The 17,500-nt window shown below is 36.3% G+C and overlaps 4 protein-coding genes and 1 pseudogene across 6 annotated transcripts in view; 2 read left to right on the top strand and 3 right to left on the bottom strand.

The window, feature by feature from the left end:
* LOC135226815 (pro-resilin-like) overlaps positions 1–4,660 on the bottom strand; it is a 6,106-nt gene extending 1,446 nt beyond the window's left edge. Inside the window, exon 1 of the transcript XR_010317289.1 lies at positions 4,538–4,660. The gene's annotated coding sequence lies outside the window, so the exon portion shown is untranslated. The remainder of the gene's footprint in view (positions 1–4,537) is intronic.
* Positions 1–17,500, top strand: part of LOC135227139 (pro-resilin-like) — a 212,272-nt gene that overhangs the window by 25,124 nt on the left and 169,648 nt on the right. The gene's annotated exons all lie outside the window — the stretch shown is intronic.
* The window catches only part of LOC135227132 (pro-resilin-like), a 33,678-nt gene that overhangs the window by 4,878 nt on the left and 11,300 nt on the right, over positions 1–17,500 (top strand). The gene's annotated exons all lie outside the window — the stretch shown is intronic.
* LOC135226918 (pro-resilin-like) lies at positions 4,026–7,656 on the bottom strand (annotated as a pseudogene).
* LOC135227131 (pro-resilin-like) overlaps positions 7,966–17,500 on the bottom strand; it is a 10,619-nt gene continuing 1,084 nt past the window's right edge. The window contains exons 1-3 of one of the 3 annotated variants that reach the window (XM_064267011.1): positions 14,122–14,162; positions 13,808–13,907; positions 7,966–8,386 (exon numbers count right to left, since the gene is read on the bottom strand). In XM_064267011.1, coding sequence (XP_064123081.1) covers positions 8,058–8,386; positions 13,808–13,907; positions 14,122–14,133 — 441 coding nt within the window. In that variant the 5' untranslated portion in view covers positions 14,134–14,162 and the 3' untranslated portion in view covers positions 7,966–8,057. Of the gene's footprint in view, positions 8,388–8,530; positions 8,630–8,779; positions 8,867–13,807; positions 13,908–14,121; positions 14,163–17,500 lie in introns of those variants that run through there. The other 2 variants (XM_064267008.1, XM_064267009.1) reach the window with 2 other exon arrangements.

Below are 17,500 nucleotides of genomic sequence, written 5' to 3' on the forward strand. Positions count from 1 at the left end.
AATGTTTCCCGCTTAAATTATTATTACTTATTATTTTATTTATCTATTATTTTTTATTATTTATTTATTCCTTTATTTATTTTTTGGTCTATCACAGTCATCCAATTCGTCTGGGTGGTTTTTATAGTGTGGGGATCCGAGTTGCATTCTGCCTCCTTAGGAGTCCATCAATTTTTTCAATTTGTGCGTTGGTCCTAGTTAGCACACTCTTCTGCATGAGCCTGGAACTACTTCAGCTTCTAGTTTTTCCAGGTTCCTTTTCAGGGATCCTGGGATCGTACCTAGTGTTCCTATGATTATGGGTGCAATTTCCACTGGCGTATCCTTTTTGAAAGAGGGTATTATTATTATTATCATTTATTTATTTATTTTTTTTTTTTTGCTCTATCACAGTCCTCCAATTCGACTGGGGTGGTTATTTATAGTGTGGGGTTCCGGGTTGCATCCTGGCTCCTTAGGAGTCCATCACTTTTTCTTACTATGTGTGCCGTTTCTAGGATCACACTCTTCTGCATGAGTCCTGGAGCTACTTCAACCTCTAAGTTTTCTAGATTCCTTTTCAGGGATCTTGGGATCGTGCCTAGTGCTCCTATGATTATGGGTACGATTTCCTTTCCACTGGCATATCCCATATCCATTCTTATTTCTATTTTCAGATCTTGATACTTATCCATTTTTTCATTTCTTTCTTTCTCTTCAACTCTGGTGTCCCATTGGTATTGCGACCATCAATGAGTGATACTTTCTTCTTGACTTTGTCAATCACACGTCACGTCTGGTCTCTTTGCACGTATCACCCTATCCGTTCTGATACCCATAGTCCCAGAGGATCTTTGCGTGATCGTTTTCTATCCTCCCCCCTCAGGTTGGTGCTCGTACCACTTATTACTGCAAGGTAGCTGATGGTTTTTCTTGCACAGGCTCCAGTGGAGGGCTTTTTCCACTGAATCATGCCTCTTTTTGTACTTGTTCTGTGCAAGTGTCCGGCATTCGCTTGCTATGTGGTTTATGGTTTCATTTTTCGTATTGCACTTCCTACATATGGGAGAGATGTTATTTTCGTCTATCGTTCTTTGAACATATCTGGTTCTTAGGGCCTTCAGTTTCCTTCTTTAGCTCTCCCCTCAGTAGCCATTGCCACGTGTCATCGCTGGATAGTTCTTTAGTCTGTCTTATGTATTGTCTGTGCATTGGTTTGTTGTGCCAGTCTTCTTCTGTCTGTCGTCATTCTCCTGTCTCTATATATTTGTGGGTCTTCGTCTACTTTTATTAGTCCTTCTTCCCATGCACTCTTTAGCCACTCGTCTTCACTGGTTTTCAGATATTATTATTATTATTATTATTATTATTATTATTATTATTATTATTATTATTATTATTATTATTATTATTATTATTATTATTATTATTATTATTATTTCAATAACTGTTCAAAGAGACAATACTTATACCAGGAACCTTTTCAAAGTTACGTAAGACATATTATTGATGACTACATACAGAAGAAAGATGGATGCGAAAGTTAGTAGCTGATATTTAGATGAGAAAGCATGAAATGACTATCATTGTTGGGTGGCAATTCAGAATTAGGCAGAAAATTACGTTAGTTACCTGGAAAGTATAAAGGTTGGAAACAAAATTCTTTTGGAGAGAGGAATTGATTTTAATATTCAATTATGGTATTGAAGAAAGAGAAGGCGAGAGATTTTGAAAATAAGTAAATGTTATTGTCTTTTCCCAAAGTCTATGAATGACGGATTAGTTTAGAGAAAAATGGTGGTTCTCAGTCAGAGGATGTATAAGCAACACGAGCTTAAAGATTTCCAATCTGCTCCCTGTGGCCCGGGTAACCAAAGATCTCTTCGAATCTTCTTCAGCAGTCGAACGTCCACATTATCAATTACAGGCTACTCTGGGAACAAGAGCCCGTGCTGTTATGTCCCCTTCTGAACCTACTCCATTCATCCATCCATACTGTTTAAAAGAGATTAATTTTATTAATGAATAATGGAGCAGACGAACAAGTTAGGTACTGTAGGTGGGTGTCTGTAGGTGGTTCATGAACCGTACATCGAATTCCCCTGATCCAGAAGCAACGAATTACGTCTTCACAAGACTCAGAATTATTTTTCCGCTGTGATTATTTATGCTGAAGAATGAGGAGAAGAAGCTGGAATGGTTGATAGGAAGCCTTAAGGGTTGTCTTCTTTCTCGGAGATATGCAAACTTCAAATCACAGACTAAGAAATAATTTTTGAGTTATTAATGGAGCCATTTTAGGTTTGTCAGATCCTCTGCAACGAAAATGCTGACACTGGGATGATGCTGGTTAGTCTTATATATGATAATACACATACGATTCAAGATTAGCAGATAATGTTAAAGTGAATGAATTATGAACAGAGCAATTATATGTTGGAAAGTTCTAAGAGTCACTTTAGTTAAGGTTCATCATAAAAGACTGCGGTCTTTTAAAGGCAATCCAGTATTTACCAAGATGTTGGTAAATTCTTCATGGAAGGGAAGATTGTGAAAAAGCATAATGTAGGTAACCTATGAGAGAGAGAGAGAGAGAGAGAGAGAGAGAGAGAGAGTTAGAGAGAGAGAGAGAGAGAGAGAGATTAACCAGGGTGTTAGAGGTGCCTCAAAGATACAATATTCCATCCGAGGATGTCAATGAAGTCCTGACTTCTTCTCTGGGCGATGGTTCGAATCCACGCGAGGACGAAATTATTGTCCACTACAAAATTCCTCTTCGGTTGACATATATGGAAATATATTAATTCCGAAGTAGAGCGAATTGGATATGAAAGGACATTTGTAGCTTAATGCATCTAAAAAACCTAAATGAAATATGAACAAGTAACAAGAATACTGGTCACTTCATCTAATATATTCTTGAATTGGTCTGCAGGCATACAATTCACAGCTTCATCTTGCAGTCTATTCCAAAAAGAGCCTCTCTTATGTGTAAGGAAGCATCCTTAGAAGTTTCTGTTAAATTCCCTAACTTCCAGCGTCTATCCGTTAGAACTAGTTTGGTTACTATAGTAGATTCACATCACTGTGCATCTGATGTCTAGGCCAGACCTTAACGACGCTCATGACTTGCTGTTGAGAAGCCAATCACTGGGCTGGAAACTCTCAGTCTCTCGAGAGAGTTCACATAGGCAGGTTGTATGTTGCGCCTCTCTTGAGGCATAAGTTTTTCAAAAGTATCCCTCAGGAGACGTGGAATGTACATCCTGCCAATGTGAGCTCTCTTGAGAGACTGAGAGTTTCCAGCCAGTGACTGGCTTATCAACAGCGATCTGGAGCGTCGTAAGGGACTGGCCTAGACATCAGATGCACGGGTGACGTGAATCTACTATACCTCAGTTAAACAGGTTCCTCTAAATTAGATTATTATACCTCCGAGTCTTTGGATCGTTTCTATTTAACTTAAAGAGACTTGATGAACGCATTCTACCCTCATTTTCTATCCAAGATGTCCGACTTGTATTGCTTCTCATCGCTCTCTCTCCTTTCTCTAGGAAATCGACGCAGGATTAAATATCATGGTCGTAATGGGTCAATTTAATTAGCATTTGTCTATCTTGAGAGGTACTAACTGACTCATTGAAAGTTTTTTTTTTGCACAACATTGAGAGAGAGAGAGAGAGAGATGAGAGAGAGAGAGAGAGAGAGAGAGAGAGAGAGAGAGAATTTTAATCTAATTAGAGATGTGGTGTTCAAAGATGGATGTTTTGATGTTTTTGCTTGAATTTGTTAGATGAAGGACATAATACAACCTTCTGGGAGCGTCAAGGGTCTCGTAGGATTCGAAGGAAACTAGGAAATTAGTGTTTCAGAATTTGGTGCCCTTAGCAATATACCTATCATCACCGTCGACGTGAAAGGTATTCAAAGTGAAAATACTTTTTATGTCAGTTTTGCTTTATTTTCGCATAAATTATTAAATAAATAAATACACATCGAAGACCCAGAGAGAAGATCTTATCGACGTCGACTGCCTTCTAACAGGAACATCACCGAGATCGTTGTCCAGGGTCTACTTGGATTCGTTGGAGTCGAAGTAGGACCTCCTTGGAGGAGCATACCTGGGGAACTCGCGGGACTCGAAGGACTCGTCTGAGTCAGGGAAGCGAGCCTCTCCCTGGTAAGTGACTTCGGCGACGTATCCGTCGTCACCATCGACACGGTAGGCGACCCTCTGCAGGCGACCGTCGGGGAGCTGGACGTAGTAGGATCCCTGGGTGTCGTCTCCGTCGCGTTGCTCCTGGTGTCCGAAGTCGTTGCGGGAGGGGGTCGTGGTTGACGGCCCAGTTGAAGTTGTAACGAGCCTCGCTGGACTCGTAGGACTAATCGGATCCTGAGGAGAACTGGAAAGGAAGGTAGGATTATTAGTCTACTTTAGACTCATTAATGTCTTGATATGTTATTTCACGTAGATACATAAAATAATGAAAATATAAGAAAATACAGATGAAGATTCAAAAAAGAGTAAAAATACAGTCTAAAGCACATAGTTACTTACTCTTGCTCTAGGCCTGGGTGGAGCGTAAGAATATCTCTCGAAGCTTTCGAAGCTGTCAGCTGCAACAAGGGCAGCCAAACCCAACACGACCAAGATAACCTGAGGAAATGATGTGTAAATTTTAGTATCATTATAAAAAACCCATTAAAATTGAACAGGCAATGAACACCACATCACACATAAGTTCCACTTCTCCCAATCTCAGGTGAACTCAGAAGAACAGACACTGGAAGCCCATCTTACTTTTGAAGGCGTTTATTTTGTTTCCGCTGGAGTCCCAAGAGGAAGAGTCTGTTGTCTCACCTTCCTCTCCGGTTATATATATCGAAAGAGACTTCAGGTAACCCCACCCTTCGGGCCGATGACCAGTTTTTTTCTGGGTCAGTTTCCTAACTTTCCCCACAACAAAAACGCATCGTTTCCTTCCGTTTGCGAAGAAGTTAAGCGGGGTATCTCGTAGATGGTTTTTGGCGATTATTGAAAACTATGCACAAAAAGGTGATTATTGTTTACAGGTGGCCTTAACACACTTTTCTACGTTTTGTTGTAATGCAAGGTAAGTAGTGAAGTTCGTTTAGATAAATGATGGATATGTGTGTATCGTTCTTCTCTGATAGTTTGTCATGTGTTTGTAAGGACGTATTAAGGTAAATCGGGGAAATAATGCAAAAATATATACATACATAAATACTTGTATACATTCATGCTTATATTAATGTGAATATTAATGTATTTACTATACATATGTATCTTAAAACACTTCATGATCTCAAATTATCTTTTAGTGAAGACTGGTTCATTCACATTCGAATCTATAATAAGATTCCCCTGTTTTTATTTCAGGTCAGGTCATAGTACGTCTTAATGCTTTTTTAATAGAAACAAGATATGCTTTGTTTTCAGTGGAAAGAATTTATTTTCTCATAATATATCTATGTAATGTTCATGTTACGCATAATCGTTGTATGAAATCAAAGGTATTATTGAACACCATATTTCACCAGGAGTTGTAATGAATTTCTGAAATCAATCATATAATGCTTAAGATAGTTTTTTATGATAAATAACTCTATGCTTTTTAAGAATCGCTTATATTCTCAAGCAAATTGTATCAACACATAAAAGAATTCATCGTAATTCTCCACATCGATATTCAAGAATAATATCAAAAACCGCGAGTTCATTATATCCAATTAATATTTCCATAATAGCATGATCATTGTTTATCACTGGTGCTTTGAACAGATATGTTATTTTCAAACTGTGAATTTCTCTTTAGAATTTCCACTGGAACAGAAACACAAACATAATACCTACGTGGCTTCAAAAATATGAAACGCTTTTCCCTCGCTCTCCTTTTGTCTGTCTGTATGTCTGTCGTCTCTGTCTCTCCCAGTGACTAATTTCACTCGAGGAGATAGTTTGCATCCTTGAGAAAAATCATTCACCATAATAGGTGCTGTTCACTCCACGAACATTTGAATCTAAAACAACGAAATATTTATATACCTTAGCCCTTTTTATTTAATAATAATAATAATAAGTAATAATAATAATAATAATAATAATAATAATAATAATAATACTAATAATAATAATAATAATAATAATAATATAGTAATAGTAATAATAATAATAAGAATATAATAATAATAATAATAAAAAAAAAAAAAAAACAAAAAAAAAAAGATAATAATAATAATAATAATAATAATAATAAAAATAATAGTAATAATATAGTAATGATAATAATAAAAGCTGTTCTGATTTAAAATGACGGTAAAAGTAAATAGAAATCAATAAACTCTTTTATACACGTATTGTGTGGACATATCAGTTTGATTATGGGCAGCTGGTAGGGGCCCGGGGCCCCCATACCACCCGGATCCAGAATAAGCTGTAGACTTTAGCGCTGATATCCCTCGAATGATGGTTATATATTATATGAATAATTTAGCGCTGATATTCCTAAACAAATTGTTATAAATTTGTTATAGGAATCCTTACCGGCGACCTTAATGGTACAAACTATTTTTTTCAGCTCATACAATGAAATTTTGGGATTTTCGAACATTTTCCTTGCTCTCTCTAATGAAAATCTTTATTATAACGAATTCTCTAATATGAATTCGCATTACCATTTAAATCAACCAGTGGGAAAACACAAACATCAATTTATTATAACAAGCTTTAAGCGCGCAAATTTATTTTTTCTTTGGTATGGGTCTCGCCAGCATTTAGATTTTTTAGTTTTCTGTAAAGAAAAGTGTTGTGTCGGCTTTGCTTGTCCCTCCACCCTCACATCTTTAAAACTACTGAAACTTGAGGGCTGCAAATTGGTACGTTGGTCATCCATTCTCCAATCATCAAACCAACCAAATTTCAACTCTCTACCCTCAGTAGTTTTATTTTGCTTAGGATTAAAGTTAGGGAGCAACTGAAGCTCTGCCGGTCGCAGAAGAAACTTCGGTGCATTTTTTACTTGTTCATTCTCTTTTGCAAATACAAGAGAAGGGCAAGGATCTTTCTAAGGTAAAAAAAGCAGAAGTTTTGCTCCTTGTCAAGTTGACTTTTCCATAGACGATTTAAGATCTTCCTACGCTTTCTCTACGGGCTGCTCTATGAGCAAGAGCTGGCCTTATGCAGCTTAATCTTCAACAGCAGCAGCTTTCTATACAAAAGCTAGGTTACGTTCCCTCAACAAGCCCTTAATTATTGGTCACGGTAAAACAAATCCTTGTCTAAGATACAGTTTGCAGCAAACTATACTCTGTTTTTTTTTCTTATCTGTCCATTCCGCCTGGGGTGGTTTTTCCTTTTCTATGGGTAAACACCGGCGTCCCGGGTCTTTAAATAGTGTTACGCTATGTGTAAGTTTTAGGTAAATAAAGGATATCTGGGTGTACATTTGCAACTGAAAAGTGTTTAATAATTTATTGTAAGCGAATTACACCGTTAATATTCGAAATAGGGTTATTATTATTGTTGAATGTAAGCTGAATGTAACTATCTAAAGCCCGGCTGCAGTGTTACCATACGCATACCACAGGCAGGCGGATGGACAGATGGAAAAAACAGAGTATAGTTACCTCTAGGTAATCAGTGTCTTTGTATTCCATCTCTGAAAATTCTATCGTTCACTTTTTCTGGGTCCGTGAACACGATACATACTACTAGTATAGTAAATTTCCTTGACGTACAAATACGCCATACACCTTCCGAGGTATCATACAGATTGACTTACCCTTGTTATTCTTATCTAGTTTGAATAACATCCAGACCGTTTGCAAGGGAACTTCTATATTCATCTTTTACCGGATGTTATTCTTCTTTAAGTCTCGATCTTTATTTAATTCATAGTCTGGAGTATTCTCCCATTAAAAGATATTGATATAAACTACGAGGTCAAAGTAAACTGAACTGAAAGATCTTTATGATTTATTTACAGATAAATTACAAAATAAATACTGAGTCTGGTATCATCTGAGACTTTCATATCTGGTAGATTCCCGCGAAGTCTTTACTTGGATTCGTTGGAGTCGAAGTAGGACCTCCTTGGAGCGGCATACCTGGGGAACTCGCGGGACTCGAAGGACTCGTCTGAGTCGGGGAAGCGAGCCTCTCCCTGGTAAGTGACTTCGGCGACGTATCCGTCGTCACCATCGACGCGGTAGGCGACCCTCTGCAGGCGGCCGTCGGGGAGCTGGACGTAGTAGGATCCCTGGGTGTCGTCTCCGTTGCGTTGCTCCTGGTGTCCGAAGTCGTTGCGGGAGGGGGCGTGGTTGACGGCCCAGTTGAAGTTGTAACGAGCCTCGCTGGACTCGTAGGACTCATCGGATCCTGAGGAGAACTGGAAAGGAAGGAAGGATTATAACTCTATTTTAGACTCATTCATATCTCGATATGTTATTTTATGTAGCTATTCAGATAAAAAGACTTATAATGAAACATAGCTTACAACTAGTAAATAGCCTAAGGCCCATTGTTACTTACTCTTGCCCTTGGCCTGGGTGGAGCGTAGGAATATCTCTCGAAGCTCTCGAAGCTGTCAGCTGCAACAACGGCAACCAAACCCAACACTACCAAAGCAACCTACGAAAGGAACCACAAGAAATTACAATAACAAGAAAAGTAGAAGGTGAAACTGTAAGTAATGTTTCTCTACTCTGAAGCTATCATTATTCTCAGACTATTTTATTACAATATCAGCAATGCTTCAAAATGTGGAGTATTTGAGCTTACTTTAGAATGCATCTTGTTCTCGTCGAAGCCTCAAGATGAGTACACAGCCTTGTCCTCTTCGAAGGCTTTATATATATTCGGCAAAGACTTGGCTGGTGGGCAACGCCTTCCCTCCTAAGTCCAGTTTTTGTGGCCCAATTTCCAAACGTCCTTTGACCTCACGCTACTTTTGCGCATAACATGATGGAAAAAATTACATCAATGTATGCAATGTGAATTAGGAATTCATTTAGAGTGCAATGATATAAAAGTCATAATGATTTTTCGGGTACAGAGAACAAGTCAGGAGAATAAAATGTTGTAACTCCAATTATGAAATCTTATTAGAGTGACCTTATGTCATGGATATTAATACTGCTCTCTTACATTTGCTTGATGATTTCAGCGTAGGAGTTCACTATTATATTCATGTCTTTCTTCTTCTTCTTCATCTTCATCTTAGATGCGTCTTCTTTATTTCTTACTTTACTTCAACATAAATATTAATCATATTATATATTATTATATTATTATTATTATTATTATTATTATACATTATTATTTATTATTATTATTATTATTATTATTATTATTGTTGTTATTATTATTATTATGTGTTGAGAGCAATATAGTCCTACACAAAACTATTTTTAACAGCAGGTAATTCTGTAAATTCCGGTAAAATTCTGTAAAAGCTATTAAGGATTATATTTTTAGCCTGTTGTTCATTCCCTAGATTTTAATTCAATCAAAGCAATAATCAATACATGCCGCAGTCGTCAAGCCATATTAGTCCCTGTACGTCCATTACCTCTATCAAATTCGAAACACTAATCAAACTAAGTCCAACTCATTTAGCAAGCGTCGATTCATCGTCTTCTTGCTAATGTTCTAATTAGGAAATCTTTGTTTACACCAGGTCAAGCTCCCGAGTATAAACCAGTCGTTTGCAACGGAGCTCAGGTGACAAAGAAGTCAACCACACAGGAGAAAGTCACAAGCTCTGATATCTTTGACCGTAACCCTCAGGAAGAAGACTCCTGGAGACCCAGCGTCATTTAGTTGCTTACTGGACTCCTGTTGCCTGGTGATAGGTAAAATAAACAAAAGAAAAAAAAAATTAAACGAAGCTTAAATGAGAGGAAAACGGCAGTATAAATGGGATGTAACAAGAGAATTAATTGAGGTAAATGACTCTTTAGAAGTGTAGACATCTGTCCCTCTTGTCTTCTTAAGAACGCTGACACCTAATTGACTGCAGACCAGAATATGCCGGGAGGCTCAATAAAACGAGGGGCACCAGTATGGAATGTTGATGGCATTCTGAAAACAGAAAACAAACATTGAAGAGGTGTTACCGAGTGTCTGCAGGAAAACCAGACTATTAAAGCTTAAATGTCAGTTGCTGACGATCCTTCTGAAGGTCCCATTTTGAGACGGAAGACTTGATAAGATCCGCTTCTTGGAATCGAAGATTCTGCCAAGATCAATCCCCTAGGTCATTCAAGGTCATCAAACTTTCCTGTTCGACATGAGAAATCAGTAGTTTCATCAATCTAAGCTACATAACTATTAGAGCTTACAGCATTTTGGAGAAAAAAACCATTTTAATTTTTTTTTCAGTGTAACATTCATGATGATTAACGTTCTAACGGGTCAATGAAATTTTTAAAAAATTGAAAAATAGATAAATAACTTTACTTACTAAACTCAGCATGTCAGAAATCTGAACAGGACGACTGACTTCTTCGTTTGGAATTTGCCCACTTGCTACCTTATAGATCTCGATTAAACTATTACCGCAATGGGTCTACTAAAGCTCAATCTGAATTTCCGATCAGCTTCAGTAGGTCCCAGAAAGTGTCAGTAGTGCACAATTCTTAAGGAGGTCATGACCGATAACTTTCCTCAGTAAAAACATTTTTTCTTTTTTGAGGCGGGGGGGGGGGGGGGGGGGGGGGGGGGGGGGGGTGGGGGGGGGGGGGTGGTGGAGGAGGGAAGGGAGGAAGGTTATGCATTACTATCGACTACAACATTCATGACCTCCAATAGCAAACCTGGTGAGCTAATAACATCACTGACACTATTCTTGTTAGCCATAAAAACCAGAACTGGGTTTGAATGAAATCGCTGTAATCAGGATTGGAGAAATATGACCACGCCAAACATTGTGCCCTCCAAAACCATTTCAGAATTCTTTAAGCCCATGTTAAGGTTCCCCTGAAAAAGGGTTTTAATGAAAGCAAACATCCTCTACTAATATAATAATAATAATAATAATAATAATAATAATAATAATAATAATAATAATAATAATAATATGAAGGTAGGAAACCCTCTCTCAAACATGTTTTGTTAAAGAGGAAGGCAGCATCAGTGGAATTGATTTTATAAATGGTTTTTCAATTCTTCTTATTATTCTCTTCTCATCAGGGCTAATATTTGGTAATAGCTGGCCGATGTTCATATCTTGGTTAGGAAATGTCTTCTAAAAATACTAATTAGTTATCATATCAATAAATTAGTATTTCTAGATGACATTTCCTTAACCAAGATATGAACATCGGCCAGCTATTACCAATATCAGCCCTGATGGAGAGAGAATAATAATATAATAATAATAATAATAATAATAATAATAATAATAATAATAATAATAATAATGATAATAATAATAATAATAATAATAATAATAATAATAATAATAATAATAATAATAATAATAATAATAATGTGGAATGGACGGAGGCAGAACTCCGCAGCATAGATCAGAAAACCAGGAAACCTATGACAATACACAAAGCACTACACCCAAGAGCAAATACGGACAGACTATACATAACACGAAAGGAAGGAGGGAGAGGACTACTAAGTATAGAGGACTGGCAGTATACATCGAGAACAGAGCACTGGGGCAATATCTAAGAAAACAGTGAAGACGAGTGGCTCAAGAGTGCATGGGAAGAAGGACTAATAAAAGTAGACGAAGACCACAAATATACAGAGACAGGAGAATGACAGACAGAACAGAGGACTGGCACAACAAACCAATGCACGGACAATACATGAGACAGACTAAAGAACTAGCCAGCGATGACACATGGCAATGGCTATAGAGGGGAGAGCTAAAGAAGGAAACTGAAGGAATGATAACAGCGGCACAAGATCAGGCCCCTAAGAACCAGATATGTTCAAAGAACGATAGACGGAAATAACATCTCTCCCATATGTAGGAAGTGCAATACGAAAAATGAAACCATAAACCACATAGCAAGCGAATGCCCGGCACTTGCACAGAACCAGTACAAAAAGAGGCATGATTCAGTGGCAAAAGCCCTCCACTGGAGCCTGTGCAAGAAACATCAGCTACCTTGCAGTAATAAGTGGTACGAGCACCAACCTGAGGGAGTGATAGAAAACGATCACGCAAAGATCCTCTGGGACTATGGTATTAGAACGGATAGGGTGATACGTGCAAACAGACCAGACGTGACGTTGATTAACAAAGTCAAGAAAGAAAGTATCTCTCATTGATGTCGCAATACCATGGGACACCAGAGTTGAAGAGAAAGAGAGGGAAAAAATGGATAAGTATCAAGATCTGAAAATAGAAATAAGAAGGATATGGATATGCCAGTGAAAATCGTACCCATAATCATAGGAGCACTAGGCACGATCCCAAGATCCCTGAAAAGGAATCTGGAAAAACTAGAGGCTGAAACAGCTCCAGGACTCATGCAGAAGAGTGTGATCCTAGAACGGCGCACATAGTAAGAAAAGTGATGGACTCCTAAGGAGGCAGGATGCAACCCGGAACCCCACACTATAAATACAACCCAGTCGAATTAGAGGACTGTGATAGAGAACAAAATAATTTATTATCATTATTATGATTATGATTATTATTATTATTAATATTATTATTGTTGTTGTTGTTGTTGTTGTTGTTGTTGTTGTTGTAATGTTGTAATCATAAACGACCACAAAGAAAAGTCAAAGAAGGTACATTAGAACCAAATCCAAAGGAACAGTACGCAGAAAACATTTGAGTTAAATATATGTGATAGATAGTTCTTAAACGATGGATAATGATTATACAGGGATGACAACAAATAAAAACACTGAATATAATCTCAAAAGTAAAAACTCTCAGAGTTTCCTTTGCTTTATGAAGGAACTGGCAAATAATTTTCCCTATAAGAGAAAATGAAGAAGTTTTGTCATTTCTTTAGGAACAGTTTTTTCTTTGGCATTAATCCATTTTACTCATTTGATAACACATTTTATTCAACTTGGCTACCTCATTATATCTATATGCTGAAGGAATATGAATATTTTCAATGACCTAAGCTCTTTATGGAATATTTCCATCCCTCTGTACTGTGTAATATAGTTTCAAGACTTCATAGATAGAGTATTTTTTTCTTTGCATCATAATGCCAACGACGATGAAAAGAACGACAGGGTAAACGAAAGCAGCGGATATTCTCTTTCATGATTTATTTACAGAAGATAAGTTACAAAATAAATACGAGTCTGGTATCATCTGAGACTTCCATATCGGTGGTAGATTACCGCGAAGTCTTTACTTGGATTCGTTGGAGTCGAAGTAGGACCTCCTTGGAGGAGCATACCTGGGGCAACTCGCGTGACTCAAAGGATTCGTCTGAGTCGGGGAAGCGAGCCTCTCCCTGGTAAGTGACTTCGGCGACGTATCCGTCGTCACCATCGACGTCGGTAGGCGACCCTCTGCAGGCGGCCGTTCAGGGGAGCTGGACGTAGTAGGATCCCTGGGTGTCGTCTCCGTTGCGTTGCTCCTGGTGTCCGAAGTCGTTGCGGGTAGGGGGGGGCGTGGTTGACGGCCCAGTTGGAAGTTGTAACGAGCCTCGCTGGACTCGTAGGACTCCATTCGGATCCTGAGGAGAACTGGAAAGGAAGTATGAGTTATTAGTCGAACGAAAAATCATTGATATCTTGACTTGTTATTCCATATAGATACAAAAAATTATAAAAAAGTATGATAAAACACAGAAAACACATTTGTTACTTATCTTGCTCTTGGCCTGGGTGGGGCATAGGAATATCTCTCGAAGCTTTCGAAGCTGTCAGCTGCAACTAGGGCAGCCATGCCCAGAACGACCAAGATGACCTGGTGGAAGAACCATAATTAAAGTTATATTTCAAACATAAAATTAGTTATGAACATAAGATTTTAAAGAATATTCTGCAAGTTCTCATATCCTCTAAAGTCTAACTCAAGAAAGCCTATATTACATATGAATATTCTAGAGCATTTGAAAGATTCAGCTACAGCAAATCCTTTCTCCACCTGAAAACTTATTACCACTGGAGATTCAGTTTACCTTAGAATGCATTGTGTTCTTGTTGAAGTACCAAGAAGAATTACTGTGTTATCCTCTTCCTCCTCTCGATATATATACTCGAAGGCAAGGTAAACTAGGCGCCTCCCACGTCTCTCTTACCAGTTTTCAAGCCCCAATTTCAAAACGTTTCCTGACCTTCCGCTGTTTCTTGCAGGGCCCAAAAGACAACGAATTAGTAAGGCTTTTATTGTAACGCATATTGTAATACTTGGTTATGATTTGCAACGAGTGATACCTGCTCATTTTTCTAGGTTATCGACACGAAAGAAATTGAATTATGGTGCATAAGACATCACGGAGAATGACTTTCCTATCAAGGTGATTGCTTTTATAAGATTCAATAAAAGAAGAAGCAGTTACCTTGGAATATGCACTTTAACCAAGATATTATTATTATTATTATTATTATTATTATTATTATTATATTATTATTGATTATTATTATTATTATTATATTATTATTATTATTATTATTATTATTATTATTATTCATAATGTAGAAAAACTTTCTCAATCTTCAAACCAAAAACCTATAATTCATTTCCTAGTTTCAATTTGAAAATAAGTATAATAACAAAACCTTGAAGAGAGAGAGAGAGAGAGAGAGAGAGAGAGAGAGAGAGAGAGAGAGAGAGAGAGAGAGAATGTAAATCACTGCTCAAGTTTTCATGCTTACACACCCACCCACCCATATATATATATATATATATATATATATATATATATATATATATATATATATAATACATATATATATATATATATATATATATATATATATATATATATATATATATATATATATATATCTAGATATCTATATAGATATATATATATATATATATATATATATATATATATATATATATAGATATATATATATATTGTATATATATATATATATATTTATATATATATATATATATATATATATATATATATAAATAAATATATATATATATATACCATATATATATATATATATATATATATATATATATATAATATATATATATATATTATGACAAAGAAGATACAGTGCACGAACTAATGCCTACAAAAGGCATTAAACTTTAAAAGGGCCATCAAAGAGTTATTGCACTCAAGTATATTGTGGCTGAAATCTTAGGCACCTAGAATCTGTCTGTGAAGATGTGTGTAATTCTTATATTTGGAAAAAGGGAATCTAGAGTAGTTTGTTTGAAAGAACACTCATATTGCTCCTCAATACGTTTATCAAAGACATCTTAGCTTCTGAAAAATATTGATATAATAACGGAAGCAGATAAATTAAGCATTATTTCCTATATTAGCTTTTGAAAAGAACTAGTCACTATCTGCTTCGTAAGCGGATTACCGATCAAACACCTAACTGGCGTGATCGTTTAAAGAGATGATGTGTCGGTCTCACCTTCAGTATAGAGGTTTCAAGTGGGTGACATGGCTGATACATATACCTAGATAATGTTCTCATTAATTGATATAATCTAAACCAAAACTCGTTGATTGCTGATACATTTCTAAATTACAAAATTAGTGTAGATAAAAGGGATAAAAGGGCTTCTTAATTTTCTGTTGTGGAAATGCAGAATATATGCGGCCCACTACTTAGGATATTCCGTCTCTATAGGATTTAACAATAAATAAATAAATAAAATAAATAAATAAATAAATAAATAAATAAATAAATAAATAAATAAATAAATAAATAAGCCTGTGCTATGGAATTCTTATGTCCTGTTTCTTTAACAAATTAATTCAGTCTTCGAGCAAGTTGCCATCCGGATCACTTCTTACGGACGGCTTGAAATCACTTCATGTGTCTGAAATAATTTCTGCTGCTACCTGACATGAAAACATCATGGTAAAGGCGACAGCCAGGTATTTTATAGCCACCAAAGCTTTCCAGTGCTGGAACGAGGGTATTACATGCCCTGCAAATTACTTTGTGACAGCGGGGGTCCTCTCGGGTACCTGCCCAATTATTCTCGACGCCCCAGCTCACCGGTGCTCATCGTTCCTATTCTGTCATAGAAGCGGACGACATCTTTTATGACCTCGACTCTAGGACAGCTCGTTGCTATTTATTTTGCTATGAATTAAGTTCTTTTTGTTACTTGAATATATTTCTAATATTATTCTTCCTCGGGAAATGGTCTTTGCCCGTTCTAAGCCATTTTGCTTCTTTAACTTAATGCCTTTTTTTAGCTAGAATTCAGTTTGGTAATTTAACACTATAGTTGATAGTAATGCAATGATTACGTGGGATTTAATGATAGGTGAGTTATCATTAGATCTTGCATTTTACTCGCCATTTCTTAGACTTTCTGAGTCTCCTTATATAAAGTTATTTTTCGTTGGTTGACAGTAAATCATTGGTTAACTTACTCTTCTGGACTTTTAAGGCTCGGCTTTGGTATCCTAGGAAGTGAATTAAAGTTAATTGTTCCCTAAAATAGAATTTTATTATATTATTATTATTATTATTATTATTATTATTATTATTATTATTATTATTATTATTATTATTATTATATTATTATTATTATTATTATGGAAAAGTTCACAGAGGCCAATGACTTGAAGTCAAGGCGTGCGGGGAAGGTTATTCAATACATATCGACTACAACTTTTATGACCAATAGCAAAATGGTGAAGCTAACTGACTACTCACTGATATTATTCTTATTAGCGATAAAAACCAGTACTGGGTTTGAATGAAATCGCTCTAATCAGGATCTGGAGAAAAAAAATAATACGACCAAGCCTAACATTATCCCTATTATTTTTCCATCTCCAAAACCAACTTTCAGAATTCTGTAAGTCCATTTTAAGGTTCCCACCCCTGAAAAAAAAATATTTAGGATCAGTCGGCTTAATTCTGCCATTTTTTCGACAAAATTTGTTTAAAAGAGGGTATTTAAAAATAAATAATAATAATTATTATTATTGTTGTTGTTGTTGTAATCATAAGCAATCAAGGAAGGTCAGAGAAGGTATATTACAACAAAATCCAAAGGAACAGTACCCAGAAAACATTTGAATTAAAATGTATGTGATAAATACTTCTTAAACGATGGATAATGATTATACAGGAATGACAACAAATAAAACAACGACATAATCACAAGCTATGTACTGACTGTCTGCATAGGTTATGTAAGTAAATCGCTTAAAAGTTACAAGACTAAAACTCCCAGGGTTTCCGTTGCTTTATGAAATGGCAAATAGTTTTGTTAAGACAAACATAAACAGATTTTTATAATTTCTATGAGGAACACTTTTTTCCTTTTTTGCTTTAATCTATTTTACTCAGTTTGATAACAAATTTTATTCAACTTGGCTACCTTCATTATAT

Source organism: Macrobrachium nipponense, chromosome 15 (assembly GCF_015104395.2).
Source record: "Macrobrachium nipponense isolate FS-2020 chromosome 15, ASM1510439v2, whole genome shotgun sequence".
Classification (NCBI taxonomy): Eukaryota; Metazoa; Arthropoda; class Malacostraca; order Decapoda; family Palaemonidae; genus Macrobrachium; species Macrobrachium nipponense.